General features: G+C 39.0%; 1 protein-coding gene across 9 annotated transcripts in view; it reads left to right on the top strand.

Moving 5' to 3' along the window:
• Window positions 1-19,798, top strand: part of HPS5 (HPS5 biogenesis of lysosomal organelles complex 2 subunit 2) — a 45,561-nt gene that overhangs the window by 2,237 nt on the left and 23,526 nt on the right. For 7 of the 9 annotated variants that reach the window (XM_059931233.1, XM_059931231.1, XM_059931232.1 and 4 more), the window contains 12 exons: window positions 3,254-3,417; window positions 5,146-5,256; window positions 5,427-5,491; window positions 5,952-6,144; window positions 7,788-7,921; window positions 11,458-11,670; window positions 11,979-12,050; window positions 15,923-16,011; window positions 17,056-17,234; window positions 17,677-17,835; window positions 18,421-18,607; window positions 19,287-19,410. In XM_059931233.1, coding sequence (XP_059787216.1) covers window positions 3,310-3,417; window positions 5,146-5,256; window positions 5,427-5,491; window positions 5,952-6,144; window positions 7,788-7,921; window positions 11,458-11,670; window positions 11,979-12,050; window positions 15,923-16,011; window positions 17,056-17,234; window positions 17,677-17,835; window positions 18,421-18,607; window positions 19,287-19,410 — 1,634 coding nt within the window. In that variant the 5' untranslated portion in view covers window positions 3,254-3,309. Of the gene's footprint in view, window positions 1-1,374; window positions 1,474-2,984; window positions 3,015-3,253; window positions 3,418-5,145; window positions 5,257-5,426; window positions 5,492-5,951; window positions 6,145-7,787; window positions 7,922-11,457; window positions 11,671-11,978; window positions 12,051-15,922; window positions 16,012-17,055; window positions 17,235-17,676; window positions 17,836-18,420; window positions 18,608-19,286; window positions 19,411-19,798 lie in introns of those variants that run through there. The other 2 variants (XM_059931229.1, XM_059931230.1) reach the window with 2 other exon arrangements.

The raw sequence follows: 19,798 nt of genomic DNA, 5'->3' as shown, positions 1-19,798 counted from the left end.
ATCTTGAGAATTCTGGGAAGTGGGACTTATGCTGGGCCTGAAAGGCTGGGCAGTTTTTAGTAAGTAGATCTGGAGGGAAAGGAGTCATTTCAGAGAGAGTAAGCACAAAGAAAAATATAAATTTGGAGTTGGCTTAACACTATCACTAGCAACTTCTCTTGAGAACTGACATTGTTTATGCTATTCCTTTTTCATTCTCATCTCTATTAAGTCTTTTTCAGAAAAAAGAGAAACTTACTAGGTTTTTTACCCTGTTAGGTCATAATTTCCAGGTCATTCTCTCTTCACTGAGATCAAGACCAAATGGTCTATCTGTCTCAGAGATTGTTTTAAGATTGCAAGTGGAAGAGATAGGCACTGTGGTCCTGATGTCATTCCTTTCTATCTTCCTTAGGATCTTGTACAGTGATTTTATTTTCTTTTTCTTGTATCTTTAGTCCCTTTCATTTTTTTTTTTAAATTATTTATTTATTTGCCTGCTCCAGGTCTTAGTTGGGTCACACAGGATCTTCGTTGTGGCTGTGGAATCTTTGGTTGCGGCCTGCGGGAATCTAGTTCCCTGACCAGGGATCAAACCTGGGCCCCCTGCATTGGGAGCACGGAGTCTTAACCACTGGACCACCAGGGAAGTCCCTTCAGTCCCTTTCATTCTAAAGCCTTTTCTTTTGGCTGCTACCTACAAATCTGTTTGCATCTCCCCTGCTCCCAAGGTCAAGAGAGGTTTTCTCCTTCTCCACCAGATTTCTTGAGTAATTGAAAGGCCTTGTCTTTAGTTCCTCACCACCCTTCCCACCTTTTCTCAAGTCTTTGTTTTCTAGTGTCTGCCCACAGCGCTTCACAGAAATTGTGCGATCTCCCAACACCAAATTCTTCAATGCCTTTCTGTTGCCTACCAAACTAAAATTTGTGCAGGTTCCTTAGTTTGAGATTCACAGTGCCTTGTACCTTGTGACTGAATTACTGTTCCAGCTTTATCTTTCATTTTTCTGTTGCTTGTATCCTGTGTTTCAACCAAAGACTAAACTTGTATTCTCCAAATATATCCTCTATATCTTTGCTTATTGCTGCCCTACCTGCTACCCTTTCTTTTTTCCTTGTGATAAAACCTACTCAGCTCCAGTGCTGCTTCCCTTAGGAAGTTTTCTATGGTTACTTTTAACTCAGTGTGATCCCTCTGTCCTCTAAGTTCCGACATAGGACCTTGCTTATGTTTCCCTTATGAGGGGTGTGTGTGTGTGTGTGTGTGTGTGTGTGTATGATTTGTCTTTTTCTCCCTAGTTGATTATAAAGTGACTGATTTCTGGAATTACTTTGTCTTGTTCGCACCACTGTGCCTCATATTTTACTAGAAACTGTCGACTCAGAGAAAGACACACAAGATGAGAGTTGTGAGTTTAAATTTTATTCAGGGTCTTGCTGAGGACTATAGCCCAGCTAACAGCCACTCAGCCCGGAGGAAACTGCTCTGAAGAGGTAGGGGAGAAGACAGTTTATTTTATCTTATTTTATTTTTAAATTTTTATTGGAGTATAGTTGCTTTACAATATTGTGTTAGTTTCTGTTGTACAACAAAGTCAATCAGCAATGCGTATACATATATCCCCTCTTTTCTGGGTTTCCTTCCCATTCAGGTCACCACAGAGCAATGAGTAGAAGTTCCCTGTGCTATACAGTAGGTTCTCATTAGTTATCTAGTTTATACATATTATCAATAGTGTATATAGAGAAGACAGTTTATATATGATTTTTGGCTAGGAAATAAGTGCAGTTAAGCCTACATCTTGGTAAAAGATTACTGCTAATCACAAAGAATAGATATCTCAAGTTAATGATTTTAGTGCTTTTCTATGTATGGGAAGGTGCAAAAATCTGGGGTGAGTAAAATTCTTCCTGAGATATATGTCTACTAAGGGCCTGCTTTGTCCAAAGCAGAGGACTTCATCCTGTTGTTAATCCTTTCGGAGTGCACTGGTGGTCAGCAACTGTAGTGGGTTACGACTTAACCCTTGTAGAACTGGATGGCGAGCAACACTATTTGTCTTAGCAATCCTGATTTTTCTGTATCTACAGTACTTAATAAAATGAATGAGTGAAAAGGATGAGAGAAGATTTTTCTTAGATTAGGAATTCTCAAATATTTGAGTATAGGAGGACTACTAAAGAATTTTGTTTTTTCAGAACACCATTCTCCTTGCAGAGATCAGCTGTATAAAGAACCGTATTACCAGCAGAAAATAAGACTATATTATGTGTATGCAGTAAAAAGTATTGTAAGTTTATATATGGTTTGCCCCTGGAAAGTGTGCTCCGTGAACGTTAGGACTTTGTTTTGTCCTCTGTTTTATCTCTGGGACCTAGAACAATGCCTGGCACATAGTTGGTGCTAAGTATATATTTGTTGAATAAATGAGTGAGTGAATACATGCGTTTCTGAAACAAAAAAATTAAAACCACAAAGTATAAATTAAAAACAATTAAGCATAAACAATTGTTTCTGAATTTTTTTGTAGTATTTGTTTTTTATTCTCAATTTGGTAGGTAACAGAGGATTGAGGAAAAGTTAAAATTAATGGATAGAATTTTCTTAAATTCTGCTTTCTTCTGTAAACTGGTATAATTTGACAAAAAAGTACACTTGAGAGTTGTTGAACAGGTAAGAACTCTTGTGTTAGTTTACAGTCTTCACTGGGTAGTTGGCATTTGATACCTTGTATTCTTATTCCTATTCTTTCCTATCAGGCCTCTTATTGAAGCTCTTATTCCTCTTTCTGCGCTAATTCCCCACGCCTGACTTTTCACTTATTCACAGGCTGGAGGAAGCTATCCAGAGGCCCTTTCCTATTAAGCACGGTTAAAATGTGGGCTGATAACCATTGAATTTAACAAGAGACTTAAAAACAGAAGATTTACAGCTCAAAGAGTTGCAGCTGGAGCTGCTATTTTACCACAGAGGAGCTTGACAAAATTTCCCCTTATATCCTGCAAGCGTCTGTTCTACCTGTTCACACTGTTAGGTAAATAGAGTGGGATAGGATTGTGGAGGGCCTTGAGAATCTGGATTTCATTCTCTGGGAGTTTTAGGAGTCAGGGAATAATCAGTACAAGGTGATGGTCACCTATAATGTCACCTGCGTGTGTTTTCTTTCCACCTAGATGCCAAGGAGCTCCAGAATAGGGATCCATGTCCCTTTCTCATGTTTCCCTGTTTTCTCCAGGGAAGGAGTGGTGAGCGTCTTAAATTATATTTTTGCAGGTTTTATTCAGGAATACTGTGCCTATCCCTCAACGTAGTTTCATCTTTCTGGGTAAATGACTTTCGTGCCAGTGATACCAGAGTCCTACAACCATGTTCTTGCAGAATTTGAGTCTCTGGATCCATTACTTTCAGCCCTGAGGCTGGACTCCACTCGTCTAAAGGTGATTTTCTTGATCCTTATATCAGTTTTATTTTCACGTTCATATTTTTGTGTGCTCTTGGTTACATGCCCCCCCCCCACCCCGTTCTTTATGTTTTATAGAATCTTGGGTGTTCTTACCTGTGCTAGTAATACCTCACATAGAAGTAGTATGTTCATAGCGCTTTCTTGATTTATTTTTCAAGCGATCATTTGAATTCTTCTTTCCCATCCTTGGAAACTATGATATAGATTACTGAATTTTCCCGCCTCTAATCTTGCTGTCTTCTCTCAGAAAGTAATGTATGCAATTGAAAATAAAATAGTATAAATGAGTATACCCCATTGCATTTTGAGCAACACGAACCATTGCTATTAAACTAAGTTCGTTCCAAAACAAGGAGTTTGATGTACCCCCTCTGTTTTAGGGAACAGAGCTAAAAATTAGCTTTACAAAATTAGCTAAAAATTAGCTCTGTGGTAAGGAGTATGTGCTTCCCTCAAACCCTGAGTTCGTTTGATAAACTCAGGAATAACATGGTAAAGAACAGTTTCATAACCAATTCCAAAATAATTTCATTCTTATCCTTTTGTTCCCACCCTAAAGCACCTTTCTAGTCTCTGAGCAAAGGGAGAATAGGAAGTAATAGGCAAAGTAATATGGCCAACAATTATGAGGGTTGATATCAGACGTTTTTTAGCTGCAAGTGACAGAAAACCTTCTCAATAATAGCTTAAGCAGTAAAGGTGTTTATAACCTGGTTGGAGGTTATCGTTTCTGGGTTTAGTGTAGTGGCCTTTGATATTCCTTAGGACCCAGGCTCTCCATCTTTCCTGTTCTACTATCATCTGTATATTGACTGTTGGTCACAGTTGCAAGATAAGTGTCCTGGCTCCAGTCTTGATGTATCCATTAGCATCTCAAGCAAGAAAGAGGTGGCCGAGAACAAAGGTTTTTTTTCTTCAGCTTCGGCCATTTATCTGGGAGGGCAAAGCTTTCCGGGAAGCCCCAGTAGGGCTTAGTCTTATTAGCTGGATTTGAGTCACAGGGCTCCCCCTAGCTGCAAAAGAAACTGGCTAAGTGAAGATTTAGGTTTTCCAGCTTCTACGGTAGAAAGTAACAAGGTCGAAGAGGATTGGGAATGCCTGTTCGTTCACCAACCAATAATTTTTGTCGCAGGGTATTGGGCACAGCCGGGCCACAGCTTTCTCTGGTGGGTAAGGAGAAGAATCAGGAGGCTGAAGGTGTGGGGAGACGTAATAGTACAGTGACTTGCATTTGTGTCCTCTGCAGTCTCACTTGCTCTCAAAGCTGTGGACATTTTGTGCCGATTATACAGACTAGAAGTGATTTATGTGAGCAGATGATTAAAGTGGTTGCTTTATCCCCTAGAGACTTACTTGATCTTCCATCATTGTGGTCAGTATTGGAATGACCTAGCTGAATTGCACAGAAGATGAATGGGCTAGTAACTGGCTTTTGCCAAGGGAAAATTACTCATTTATACAATTGAGCCTATTCAGCAATTTTGAGATTCAATTAAAAATTTAAAACCAAAATGTTCTTTCTTCTGTATCTTTCACTATCTAGAATAAGAGCTTGAGTGCCATGATGTGGTGTCTTAACTGGGCGGGTGGGTCAGGTGCGGGGAGGAACCTGACACAGATCCTCAGTATTTATTTCCAGTAGATAGTTTATTTGTTAAATGACTGTGACAGTTTCACACTTGTCTGTTGCCATGTTTTTTAGTGCACGAGCATAGCTGTGTCTCGAAAATGGTTGGCTTTGGGCAGTTCAGGAGGAGGACTCAATCTCATTCAGAAAGAAGGATGGAAGCACAGGCTTTTCCTTTCACACAGGGTAAGATTAAGGGTAGCCCTGTCATGTACCATCCGGAGTATCTTTCATAAATTAGAATTTCTCCATTATCAGTGATCATTTGGACTAAAAGAAGGTAAAACTTGAGATTTAAAAGTAAAAAATTACCCATTTTTGAGGAGCTGCCTAATATTTTTCCTTTTGTGCTCTAGGAAGGTGCAATCTCTCAGGTCGCCTGTTGTTTACATGATGATGATTATGTTGCTGTGGCTACCAGGTAAGAAACTGTTCTAAAACTGTCTGATCTTTTCCAAATGCATTTGAAGTTGACAAATGTAGTTGTGTGTTTGTTAGGGTGACCAGCCATCCCAGTGTGCCTGGGCCTGACCCTGTTTTAGCACTGAAAGTCCCGTGTCCTAGGAAACCTCTTAGACACAAGCAAACCAGGACGGACAGTTGGTCACCCTAGGGTCTGTGGAAAACACTAATATGAGAAAACAACATTTCTGTGACCTTAAAAGAGAAAGGTAACAGGGATAATTTAGAACATCTAAGTTCTCCTATTATATTGGATTGGTGGACTAAAGCAAGGAAATTAATACCTTGGCTTTCTGCTTCCTCTTTTCTGAAGAATAAGAATTTGCTTATATATTTAATATAGTTGATATTGTGATGCATTGAAATAGTACCTTTTTCACCATTGCCAAAAATTTGCTTTTGTGTCTCAATTCTTGCAGTCAGGGTCTTGTAGTTGTTTGGGAATTAAATCAAGAGCGTCGTGGGAAACCAGAACGAATTTATGTGTCTTCAGAACACAAAGGCCAAAAAGTTACAGCTCTCTGTTGGGATACAGCTATTCTTAGAGTTTTTATAGGTGATCATATGGGGAAAGTTTCTGCCATCAAACTCAACACTTCTAAACAAGCAAAGGTGAGAACCAGTCCAGTTCTTTTTGTATGTAGGTGAGATATAAGGTGTTGTCTTACAGAATGTCAATTAAAGGACACAATTTGACCTACAGTATCTCTTGGGGACTGATCTAGAGCTCAGACTATGAATTTTGAGAAGACTTGTTTGCATGTAGTACATATGGTACCCTGGTTTAGCTTGACACTATTACAGAATGGCTTCTGTGAGCTAACTTCAGTAATTTGCAGTTGTCTATTATATTACTCCATAATTCACCTGCATGGCTCATTTAAGTAAAGCATTCTTTAATACTAGGCTGTTAAGAAAGAAAAGATGGCTGGACTTCCCTGGCGATTCAGTGGTTAAGACTGTGTGATCCCAATGCAGGGAGCACAGGTTCGATCCCTGGTCGGGGAACTAAGATCCCGCATGCCACACGGCGCAGCCAAAAACAAAAAGGAAAGAAAGAAAAAAGAAAAGATGCCTGTTTATTAGTTGTGTGAATAAAATGGCAAACATAGAAATGGTACCAATTGCCCAGGGTCCTATTCTCCTGGTCCCTGGTTAGAAGAAACTCATGGGTCTAGGTATATTTTTCTCAGGATGGATGTAACTAGTTGTGAATGGAATCTTAAAGACACCTCCTGGATTGCGCTAAGCAGTGTGGGTCCCCAGGCTTCCTGCCACAGTTGTTGGAGTAGAAAAGTTGAGTCTCAAGTTACCCTAACAGAATGCTCCGGTCTGTCATTAAGGCAGAGCCAACCTGCTCCTCGCTGTCCCTCTCCTCCAAAGCTATTATATCAGAAATGGGGAACTTGTCTCTCATTGGCTTATTTGCATGTAGGATCCTGGTAGAGAAGAAGAGATCTAACTACTATTGGCTAAGTTATTTTAATCAACACATCAGAATATTCTTTTTTTTTTTTTTTTTTTAATTTTTATTTATTTATTTATTTATGGCTGTGTTGGGTCTTCGTTTCTGTGCGAGGGCTTTCTCTAGTTGCGGCGAGCGGGGGCCACTCTTCATCGCGGCGCGCGGACCTCTCATCATCGTGGCCTCTCTTGTTGCGGAGCACAGGCTCCAGACGCGCAGGCTCAGTAGTTGTGGCTCACGGGCCTAGTTGCTCCGCGGCATGTGGGATCTTCCCAGACCAGGGCTCGAACCCGCGTCCCCTGCATCGGCAGGCAGACTCTCAACCACTGCGCCACCAGGGAAGCCCCAGAATATTCTTGATGTATTAATTAAATATTCATGATGACCCATCAAGGTTACTACTTGATTCCTCACATATTTTTGATATACAGTTGGAATTCTACACTTATTATAGCTCTAATTTGTCTTTTTTTCCAAAGGGAGAAGTACTGTCTACAGGTGAAAAATAGTCTCACATATTCTAAAACTTGCTTCATCTTTTTCTCCCCAACTTCTAAGAATAGATAATTACAAACAGAGCCTTAAGAATTCTCTTCTGCAGTTATGTAGCAAATTATTTCACAAAACTTAAATGAGCGAAACTTGATATTCTAACAGGCAAATTAATTTTGGCCCATTTAAAGTTTTAATTTTGCTGTGTAAGCTGTTTTCATGTAAAAGGTAAAGAGAAGGGGATTATGTGTATACGTAAAGATAAATAAACTTTATTTCCTTGTCACATCCCCTTTAGGCGGCTGCTGCCTTTGTGATGTTTCCTGTTCAGACAATAACAACAGTTGACTCCTGTGTTGTCCAGTTAGATTATTTGGATGGAAGATTACTTATATCTTCACTTACTCGATGCTTCTTGTGTGATACTGAGAGGTATATTGACTAACCATGAGTCATTGGAAATACAGAATTTTAGAACTGGAAGGGACTTGGAAGTCATCTCGCCCAAACCCCTCAATTCAGTTATACAGATATTAATAAGGAACCAGCTGTGTGCAAGCTGATGTTAGTGAGTAGAGAGGAGGTAGAGGAGAGTGACATAGTCCAGTGGGTGACTAAGACAAATATTCAGTTAACTCTACCAAGAAGCCTGGTCTAAGTGTCATGAAGGAAGGCCGAACAAAGGCCTGTTTCTATATGGGGAATTGGGAAGTCTTCCTTGATTGAGTTTGTTGTTGTTGAAATTTGTTGTGTATTTAATAGAATTTTACTATAGGGTAAAATTGGATGAAAAATAAGAACTTTATGAAGCTGACAGATATTTAATGAAATCTCAACAGTGGAACCAAAGGTCCAATGAATGGCAAAGGAGTACATTGGCGGTAGCTGTGAAATACCAGAACAGAATAGGAAATGGTTTGAAATGAATGTTGTGTATTGCTGTGTTTAAGTTCTTCAGCCATTCTCACCACAGGGAAATATTCACTGGGCATTTTTTTTCCCCCTCCATTGGCCCTGTCCAGCTACCATATTCCTCAGGACCCAGCCCCTCTGTTAAAAATTTATCGTGGAGAATTTTGAGCACACACAAAAGAAGAGAGAATTGCATAATAAACCACTGTGAGCCCACTAGCCAGCTTCAGTAATTTGTTGAGGATATTTAATAGGTGAAGTTTGAAGGAAGAGAGGTAAGAGGGGATAGCATATTCTAGCAGGAAGGAACAGCCTCTTGGGGAAAAGTGAGAAAGAATTAGGCATATTCTAAAATGTGTCCTCTGGCTTGAGTAGGGGAGTCGTGGGAGATCACGTTGGTAAATTAGCACCACATGGAGAGTGACAGTCTTAAATGTCACACTAATTAAGTACGTGGGTTCTCAGATCATTTTAAGAAAGTGTACGTGTAGAAAATCAGGGTTTGGAAATTGATTCCCTTAGAACTATTCAGGATTGGAAACTTTTTATGTTTTTCCAGGGGTTCTTGTGTCTCAGTTAGAAGACTGGTATTCTAGAAAGTAGGAGACTGGATTCCAAAAGTTTTGAAGGAATGTATGCTGACTGTCAGGGTTAGTAGAGGGAAGGATGAGGAGAGGATGCACTTTGTTTTTATTTTCTTGGGATGAGAAAGGTATGTGGGAAGGAGACCAGTAATAGTAGGTTGCAGATGTCTGGTATCAGAGAACCTAGCTGTACAGCAGAGGCGCAAGGCTTTGATGCAAAGGATCAGTTTACATAGAATTAGTAGGAAGGATGGTGTACTCGGTTCTGACTTATTTCAGACTGTAGATCGGTGGTGAAGTTAGACTTACAGAACTGGAGATCATGTAGTGTCACTCTTTCATTTTTGCAGATCAGAAAGCCTAGTGAGTGATAGAGCTTGCCTCACATCATGCAGCTGGGAGGAGGCAGACTAGAATCCTTCTGTCTTGATTTTGTGCCTTTCCTGTTACCTCAGTTACCTCTAGTATATTCTTTGACATTGGACCTTTGACCATCAAATCCATCCTTGAGATTTTGGTAAAATATTTGTTAGCTTCACAAATTTCTTAAATATTCTTCATCTATAGGTTTTCGAGTTTACCAAACAGCCCAATTCAGAAATTTGGCTGAAATTCTGACAAGTGGTCAGAACACTGAATTGAATGAACACCTTATTGGGGTTGTTTTGAGAATCTAGTGAAATGGTATAAAGAGCTAAATAAGTGGAGGCTTATTTTTCCCTGTGTGCAGTACAGTTCCTAATCATTTATACTCCCATTTTACAAGATTGTGGCTAGAGTTGGTTATGAGAATAACTAACTGTAAAAATAACATGTTTTAGAAGTGCCTACTTTGTTAACTAGAATTCAGTTTGGGGGTACATGGATAGTACAATAATTGAAAAATTTTATGTATGTTTTAAGTTTCGTTTCAAGGTATATTCCCTTCCAAACAAAGAAGCATTTTTCTTTTTTAAACAAGGGCTCCTAATAACTAACCAAAGTGAGATATGAGTTTGCTTTTCCTGCTACTTTCTGTCAGTATTGTTAATGAACGGGGTGGATCCCAGGAGGAAATAGAACAAACAGAAACAAGAATTATGTTGTAGTAGAGAGAACATTGGATAAGGGAGCCTGACAATATGGTTTCAAGTTCTAGTTCTGCCGCTTCTTAAACCTTGCCAAATGTCAGTTTCCCCATCCAGAAGGTAGAGATAGTTTTAAGGATTAACTAAGATAATGTATAGGAAATACCTAGCCTTGTGCCTGTCACATGTCGTTTGAAAATGTGGAAAGCAAGATTAATGAGCATACAAATGAGAATGAGCTGACTGTATTGGTTTACTCAGGAAATATTTATGGCGCTCCTCTGAATTAGTAGCACTGTTGTTAAGCACCATAGAGGATGTGAAATAAGCAAGAAATATATTTTATTTCCCAAATAAGGAACATAGGTAATAAAACCGTAACTTCTTGTATTGCTGGGTATACATTTTAAAGCACTTTCACATCCATATTCTTCTAGTAAAGCTGATGCTATATTTTATTCATAAAGCAAATAAGTACAGGGATATTTCTTGAATTATCTAAGGTCACGTAGTAAGTTCATGCTAGAGACCGTATCAGGCCATTGTCCAAATAAAGAGTTTGACTATACGGAGCACTACAAGGCATTGAGTGCTTTCTGTGGGCCAGGTACTGTGCTGTGCACTGGGAATTCAACTAAAGAGGAAAAAGAAATGACGTTCGTCCTGAAGAAAGTCGTAACCTACTGTTCAAATAGACACAACTACCGTATATAATGTGGTGAATGCTTTGAAAACATAGCATGGGAAGCATATCGTTCTGCTTATAGGGGTCAGGGAAGTCTGTCAGAGGAGGAATGGTGGAGCTAATTTATGAAGAATAAGTAAAGGAGTGTTTGGAAAGAGATATCCTCATTCTCACCTTCCATGTTCTCAGGCAGTTTTGTATATGCAGTTCTCTTATATATCTAGCTCATGTAACCCTCAGGGAACAGAATGTTCCAAGGTACAGACTTTCAGAAGGACTTAGCATTTTGAGGAAAGAGTGAGGCATATATTGGGTATATGTGGCAGAGGAGTGGCCTGGAGACAGGGTAGATCAGTAGCCTCCATGGAGTGACCAAAGAACAAGGTGATTTGGGAAGCAGTCAGTAGGACTTAAGGATGTAGGAAATGGTTTGGTAGCACTTACTTTTTAGTTTTGAAAAGAGCGTTCACATTCTGTGGATAATAAACTGAGTACTAACTTGAAGTCATTTGCTTTCTGTAACACAAATAGTTAATGGCAAATCAGAGCTAGAACCCCATTTTGACCTTTCCATTCTGTTGTTCTTTCCAGTAAATTGCTAATATGAGGAGAGGACATTGTGGGTGGGGTTATTATGACCATGCCGATATGTAGTGCCATTGCTTTTGACTTTTTTGTGAGTAAACATGCTTTCTCTTTTCTGCGGGGGTCGGGTATTAGAGAAAAATTTTGGAAAATTGGAAACAAGGAAAGAGATGGAGAATACGGAGCTTGTTTCTTCCCTGGAAGATGTTCTGCCGGCCAGCAGCCCCTAATATACTGTGCTCGCCCTGGCTCCAGGATGTGGGAAGTGAACTTTGATGGAGAAGTTATAAGTACACATCAGTTTAAGAAACTCCTCTCATCACCACCTCTTCCTGTGATTAATCTAAGGTAATGATTTGTATGGCCAGTAGGGAGTATTTGAGGAACTTACAGGGAGGATTTGGTTTGAAACCTCTGATATTCTACATGCGTTAAAGATTTTATCATGCCTTTTAAGAGTGAAGTAGAATTTTTATTAAAAGATTCAGGGAAACCAAAAAGTCTTTAATCAGTTATCTTTCATATGCTTAAAGCAAATTCAATAAGGGCAAATGCAGTTAGGCTCTTGAATTTGTTTTGGAGGCAGAAATTTTCCTATATAGGGAAAAAGATACTTTTATATTTTGATTAAATCATTAATCATGTTTGCTTCCTAGATCAGAACCTCAGTATGATCATACGGTTGGATCCTCCCAGTCTTTGTCTTTCCCCAAACTCTTATATCTTAGGTAAGTTTCTCCCTTCAATCCTTTAAAAAAAAAATGAACACTTAACTTTTCCTCTTTGTTTCTTGTTCAAGGCAGTTAGCTTTTCAAGTTTGTTTTTGTACTAAATCATTTTTAGAAAATTAGGAAATGACTGTGTTATGTGAAGTGTTCTACATATAAGAGGAATGAAAAAAAGCATAGAAATATGCTTCCCTTTCTGTTTTGAACTGGCCTAAACCAGTTGGACACTTCACAGTTGTTGAGAACTTTTGACAAATAGAGCTCAGAGCTGTAGATACACATTCTTTCATAACCTCCTCTCCCTAGTGGGATATTCCAATGAAAGCAAGTCTCAGACTGAAGTCTGCTGCATATGTATGTTTCTTAGCAGGCAGGCACAAAAGTAGTTGTAGAACTTGTTCTTGTAAGCTTGGTGAAATTTCAGCTCTCTATTCTTCAGGTACTTTGCATGAAAAATCTGCTCAAGGTGGATCCAGCCAGCCATATTCTAACATCCGAGTTCAGCTAGCCTTCTAGTTGGATTAGGTACAAAAAAGTCCACTATTAAGTGGCAGCACAGAGTGCCACTTAAAGCTATCAACTGCTGGGCTTGCCAGTTCTTACAACTTGTTCTACAAGCATGGGCGTACCAGTGTATGATTTCCAGTCAATCTGTGTGTCTTGAACTCTTCTTATTTCAACAGCAGAATATTATTTCTAATATCTCTTAGGCTAATTAATAAGATCCCTAATGCAGATTCAGAGAATGTTATTTAGAGCTGGTATAGGGTACTCTGGAGTTTGGCTCCTGATCGAGTTCTTTCAAAGGCTAACTAACCGTGCTTTGAATGTAATTTTAAAAAACACTTGAAATGTTAACTAACTGCCCCTAACTAACGTATGTGTATGTCACACTACCTACAATGCAATATTTGAAAATAAATTGTAAACAGTATAACTCTTTCACAAGTCCATAATTCATCCTAAAAGTTACTGGAGAAAGACAACTATTTATTTGCCCATAGTTAGATAAAGCATATTAAAAACTCTTTCTTTACGGCACTTATCACAGTTTATAATTACGTATTCAAACAGTATTTATGCCTCTCTTACTCCTAGACAGTAAGGCCCTTGAGGGCTTCATGTCTGTTTTGTTCACTGTGTTATTCTCAGCGTTTGGCATAATGCCTGGCACATCATAGACACTTAACATTTGTTGGCTATGGTGTGATATGTGGGGTGTGGGGAAGTCCCCTACCCAGGAGTATGTTTTCTAATGGCAAGGCCAGTCTGCTTGGTTCTGCTGGTAGTGTTTTTCCTTTGAGTTAAACTATTTAAAGCTCCCATACAAGTTCCTGCCATAGCAGACAAAGCCCTGCATGATCTGGCTCTGCCTACTCCTCAGCTTAAGCAATAATTAATGCCACTTTGAAGCTTTTACTGACTCCTCCAGTGGCTCACGTTAGACACTTATTCCCTTGCACTGTTGTCACATCTTGTTCATTTCTCTGTCACCACCCTGTTTCACTGTACTATGAATATCCATCCCAGTACCAGATTGTCAACTCCTTTTCTATGGGCACAGTGCTAGGCACATAGAAGGTTCTCAAATAATGGCTAAAGTAAAGAGTTTCACAAAGATTTTTTTGAAAAAAAGTGAGTAAGAGGGCTTTTCTTTACTTTTTTTCCCATGTGTACACTTGTGTTATGGTAACCTTCACTGTTACACCCACAAATTCTACGGGGAAGCAAATTTGTATGCTTCATTTTCTTTGGGGTACACTGGTGTCACTTTCTCTTCCTTAACTTTTTAAACAATGTTGTTAGGCTTATGTCCCTGTGTTTATTATCAGTGAAGGGGAAGGGGATGAGGGGTGTGTAAATTACCAAGTCTCAGCTCTGATATTAGTCCCTCCCACCCCCCACCTGTTCTTAAGGAATCTTTCCAAGCTGAATGTCAAGTTCAGTGTCAAAATCCTGATCCTGTATCTCTTTATTCAGGGATCTTCTGGCCTCTGGGTTTTTTTTCCCCTCTGGCTCCTAAAGGCAGCCTTCCAGTTTTACTTATTTTGGACTAGGATTCTGACCATTTCTTCCTTCTTTGTGACAAAGATTACTTTCCCACAGGGACAGTGATCTGATCTTATATTGGCAAAATGTTTAATATTTGTGTGAGGACTGAATTCCTGGTAAATATTGCCCTTAGTTTCATCGCCACATGATAACCTTTTTTAGTACTCTTGGAGGCATAAACTTAAAAAAAAGTCCCTGTTCTCAAGATTTTAGTTTGTTGGAGAGATGTAGTTTATTTCTAGAAAATGTTTAACAACAATAAAAAGTAAGAGTTGTGACAGTGCAATACATGATGAAGTGCCGTTTGAGCGGGGTTGACGAGAAATAGGTTGCGTGCAGGAGGGAGAGTGCTGTGGTCTGTCGGGGAGGATTTCAAAGGGCAGTAGAACCGCTGCTGATGCTTAAGTGGTGGCTAGAATGAGAATGTTATATGGGGAATGCTCTAACCGGGGATTACCAGTGGTGTATAAAATAATAATAGCAGCCTCGAGAGAGTAAATGAGATATATGAGCAAAGGAGTATAGAAGGAGATAAGCAGAGATGGAGAGTACCAGAGGACTGGAAAGGAAGGTGGACCAAGAAGTAGTGTCCAGAGTCTAGGAAGGCGAGATTCAGGAAGGAAGGAACAGTTTGCAGGGTTGGCCTCTGCTTGGGGATCAAGAAGGAAAATGAGAAAGTAGGTTATTGGGTTTGGCAGTTAGGAGATCTGTGACTTTCCAAGAATGTAGTTAAGTGGAATGATCAGGATTCCAGATAACAGTGGGTGGGTCAGTGAGGATAAATGAGGGTAGAAGTAGCTTCGGCGAGGTATGGAGAAAAAAGTCCAGGTTTTGGAGCCAGACAGTCCTTGGTATAAATTCTGACTCTTCTGTATTCATGCTGAATGGCCTTCAACATGTTGTTTATCTCTCTGGGCTTCAGTTTTTCTTTTTTATAAAATAGGGATAACACTCCTATCTTGATGAGGTGCTACAAGGTTAGATAATATAGGTGTAGCCTTTAATGAAAAAAATAAACTCCCATAGTTGACTGGTAGTTTTCAACCTTTTATTGCCCACATACAACTAAGGACATCAAAATATTACCCTCCCTGGGACTTCCCTGGTGGCGCAGTGATTAAGAGTCCGCCTGCCAACGCAGGGGACACGGTTCGAGCCCTGGTCCAGGAAGATCCCACATGCCAAGGAGCAACTAAGCCCGTGAGCCACAACTACTGAGCTTGTGCTCTAGAGCCCGCAAGCCACAGCTACTGAAGCCCGCGGGCCTAGAGCCCGTGCTCTGCAACAAGAGAAGCCACTGCAACGAGAAGCCCACACACCACAAACAAAGAGTAGCCCCTGCTCGCCGCAACTAGAGAAAGCCCGCGTGCAGCAACAAAGACCCAATGAAGCCAAAAATAAATAAATAAATAAACACATGAAAAAATATATATATATTACCCTCCCTAAAAGTGGCTCACTAGAGCAGTGATTAGTGGTTAGATGTGATGTTTAGTCTTTGTTTTAGATGTCATACCAGATATGGGAAGTTTAGATTAACAAACATCAGGTAAGATACCAGCCTTTTATTTTTCTAGAAGGTATTTCGTGTATCTGAATTTTTCCCACTTTGGTGTCATATTATGCTATCTTTTACTGGCCTGTTGTTACAGACAGAAAAGAGGTGGTAGGACGTGATTGGCTGGATCAACTGTTGTGTTTTCTTTGTACAGGCTGATTTTGCTTTAATAGCTAATGTGAGGGTCTGAAATCAGGGAATTATAAACTTCTGATTCCGAGCAAACTAGAATTCTCTTGACCTCTTCCATTTTCTCTTGCAGTGAGCACTGTGTGCTGACTTGGACAGAAAGAGGAATTTATATTTTCCTTCCTCAGAATGTTCAAGTTCTTCTTTGGAGTGAAGTCAAGGGTAATTGTGTTTTTCTTCCTATGTAATTTTTAATCGCATGCTTGTGAAAGATTTAATTATTGTAGGAGGATTCTTTTGCAGTGTAAGGAGTAGAAAATAGAATGAGGTGACATTTCTTTTAAAGATTAACATCATAGATGTATCCCATTATAAGATACTTACAAAGTATACATTTGTGAATCTATGTATAGTTATTTAGTTATTTTAAATACAATTTTCATTTATTCTTAAATATTAGCAACCACTGCTAAGGATTGAATGGGTTAATTTTTTTCCTCTACTTATCCTGAATCTTTATCCCTGTTAGAAGTCTTGCTTTAACTCCTGTTTTGTGTCTTAATAATTTAGGATTGAAAAGTCCTTGTGGGAACAATAGCCATTTTATGTGGCTGAGGCAGAGAAAGTCAATCTCTATATTCTTCTGGTTTAAACCAGCAATGGAGGAAATAAATCTAGCATTTTTAGCATGACTGCTCAGAGAATGTATCTTGACTTTTGCGTCATTTTCTACTTTGTAAAAACATTAAAAAGGTGTAGGAACCATTACTTACTGATCTGACCAACACTGATTTCTCGTGAATTAAGCTTCCTAAGGGTGTCCCGTGAAAACTAGTTTTTTAGGTCATTTCATGGTGTTCTGCCAAGACAGGTATTTTTTCACGAACAGTTTGTTGATTTACACACTGCACTGAAATCTGTTGCAGGTATCAGATTTGTAACTCAGAAGCATGATAGTCTGGCCTCCGAAGTGCCCACTTTTAAAGTCGCAATTTCTTTTCACAAAAAATAGCATTTTTAAAAACAGAATTTTAGATCAGAGAGATGTTTCTTTCTCTGTATCTTTTATTCTTGATCTTTTTTTAAAAGAATAGTGTCTAAGATATGATTTCTTCATTGAAATGCAAGTATAAAAATAGAGGTGAAATTCAATCAAGCCAAACTCTATACAGAAAATGAATTTATTAGAATAATTTCAGCCATCGCAAAAATGGAAAAGGAGTACTTGGTTAATGTCCTGTGTGTTCACCCCTGTGGTTTTTGTAGATATTCAGGATGTGGCTGTCTGGAAGAATGAGCTGTTCTGTTTGCACCTAAATGGGAAGGTCTCCCATCTTTCCCTGTTATCTGTGGAACGTTGTGTGGAACGCCTGCTAAGGAGAGGCCTGTGGAACCTGGCTGCTCAAACTTGCTGTCTTTTCCAGAATTCTGTCATCGCCAGCAGAGTGAGTCAGAAAGCTTACATGTTCATCTGGGTTCTTAAAACCATTCTAGCTTGCAGGATTGTGCTACACAGTTGCTTGTCTTTATTAGCCTGCAGATTAAGCAGCAGTAAATCCCCAAAGGAAGCATGACCGATAAATCTGGAGTGGGGATGGGGGGTGAGAAAAACTGTATACTTTACATTTAAAAAAATCAAATTTACCCACAAATTTATTTGAATTTCAGGCCTTGTTTTAAGTGAAATTATTATATGTACAGTAACTCTAAATTCTTAATTCCTAAGAGAATTCTTACTAAGTCTTTTATTAGCTTTTAAAGCCCTTGTAAAGCACCTTTGAGGTTTTATGTTCTATGTTAGACCTCTTTCAATGTATTGGCCATTTGAATATAGATATAGTTACAAACAGAAAGCTCTCCTATTGGTTCTACTTATCCTTTTATTAGGGAAGAAAAACTTTGACTATAGATAAATTGGAACATTTGAAATCTCAGCTGGACTTAACAACCTATGGTGATCTGATTTCCCAACTGGAAGAACTGATCTTAAAATTTGAACCTTTGGATTCAGCTTGTAGCAGTAGAAGAAGCTCCATTTCATCACATGTAGGTATTCTCACTTTTAAAAGGGTTTTGCTGTACAGTAAGATTGTTCTACATTAGGTTGTACTCATTTACCTCTGGGATCCCAAAACTTACCTTCCTTTCCATGTTGTATATTGTTTGGGGGGTGGTGAAGAGGGGGCTTTCTTTCAGCTGTTGGACAACCTTATGAAGCCTTCATTTAGGTGTGTCTTAGAGCCACATTTTGTTTTGTCATTGTTTATTATATTCTGTTTGAAAATATACCTCATATAGCCTCCAGAACAAGTTAAGTTACCCTTAATATGTGATTTCAGATGCTTCATGCCAGCTTGAGTCTCAGTGCAGCTCAGGATTGTCTCATTTAATCCTCATTCTCACATTCTCACAGCCAGACTTCATGGAGACCCGCTAGAGAAATATGGTAGCATGATGCCATGAGCAGGTGAGAGGGACCTGGCTGCCAGGAGCCTAGACCTTGCTCACCATTTTGTTCTAATAAGCCATAATTGTCGTTAATGACTTGTTTCTTTTAGTGTTGATTTTTCTCTTAAAAAGCTATATTGTGTTATAAAAGTTTAACTTTTCTCTAATTCTTTTTCTTTTTAGGAAAGTTTCAGCATCTTGGACTCCGGTATTTATCGTATCATTAATAGTAGAAGAGGCAGTCAGTCAGATGAAGACTCTTGTTCCCTTCACAGCCAAACCCTCTCAGAAGATGAGAGACTTAAAGAATTCACCTCACATCAAGAAGAGGACCAAGCAGATCAGTGTTGTGGCTCACATGGAAATGAAGGTGAGGAATGTGTCTTTTATTGGTTGCTGATGTGAAGCAGTTATTTTCTGTGACTTCTGTTTGCCAAGATTATCTCATGCATAGAGTTTTCTACAAGGTGTTAATAATTTTATTAAGTTGTTAGACTTTCCATCCAGACCTATTGATCTGTTCACCATTAGAAGAATGGATTTATGTTTAGTTGGGTTATTTTTCCCCTCCTGTTTAAGCTAACATTGGTAAAGTACCTAATTATTATCATGCGTCAAAGTGCTGGAAAGGTTAAGAAAGGAGGTCATTAACCAAAAGAGTGGAACGATTTTATCCTAACCAAATTATTTTCCATTCGGAGTGAAAAATTACTACAGTTTTGGGGGTCATTGCCTTCACTTTTCGATGTTCAAGTATTCCTGTGACCGAACTGTTGAGAAGAGATTAATAGAGACTCTAAGCTTCCTTTCCAACTTATGCGGATTCAGGGTTAGTAGGAAAAATGAAGGTACCTGTCCAAGTGTTTTATATGTGGGCCATCCCGTGCATCTTGTAAACGTGTGTTCCACTCATTTGTGTTTGGGTCAGTTGTGATTTTGGTATTGAATCCTTCATTTCCTTTGCTTTATTCATTTCAGAATTTCTTTAAAGATTAAAAAACTCTTCATGTGATTAGATTTTGTTTCTTCTCCCCAATTCCATTCATCAGACAATGTTTCACACGCTTCAGTGATGTTTGAGACAGATAAGAATGAAACTTTTCTCCCCTTCGGCATTCCACTGTCATTTCGTTCTCCATCTCCTCTTGTGTCTCTTCAGGCTGTCAAGGAAAGGTAAACTCATTAGTCTTGTCATTTAGTCCCACTTCTGGTTTTACTTCAGTTGTCATGTTAGGCACTTTTGCGCTGAGAATGGAAAGACATTTTAAATGAGGAAAAAGAAAGTCTCTAGATTATTCCTCATATAGCCTGTTATACGAAGCCGTTTACTTCTCATTTCAATCTTGGGGAATTTATCTTCCCTCTTTGTTTGAGTACCTGGATATTTGAGTTGTTACAAATGTGTTTTTTTTCCCCCTCAGGCTGAGCAAAAGTTTAAAAATGTTTTTTCCTCATCCCTGATAGGAACAATTTCCATACATCATTAGTCATTTCTTAACTTAATCATTTCTCAGTTTGGGCTCAGAATTGAAGACTCTTCAGAAGTCTTTCTAGCTACTCC

This window comes from Balaenoptera ricei, chromosome 8 (genome assembly GCF_028023285.1).
Source record: "Balaenoptera ricei isolate mBalRic1 chromosome 8, mBalRic1.hap2, whole genome shotgun sequence".
NCBI classification, from domain to species: Eukaryota; Metazoa; Chordata; class Mammalia; order Artiodactyla; family Balaenopteridae; genus Balaenoptera; species Balaenoptera ricei.
This window is presented reverse-complemented; position numbering and strand designations above follow the sequence as displayed.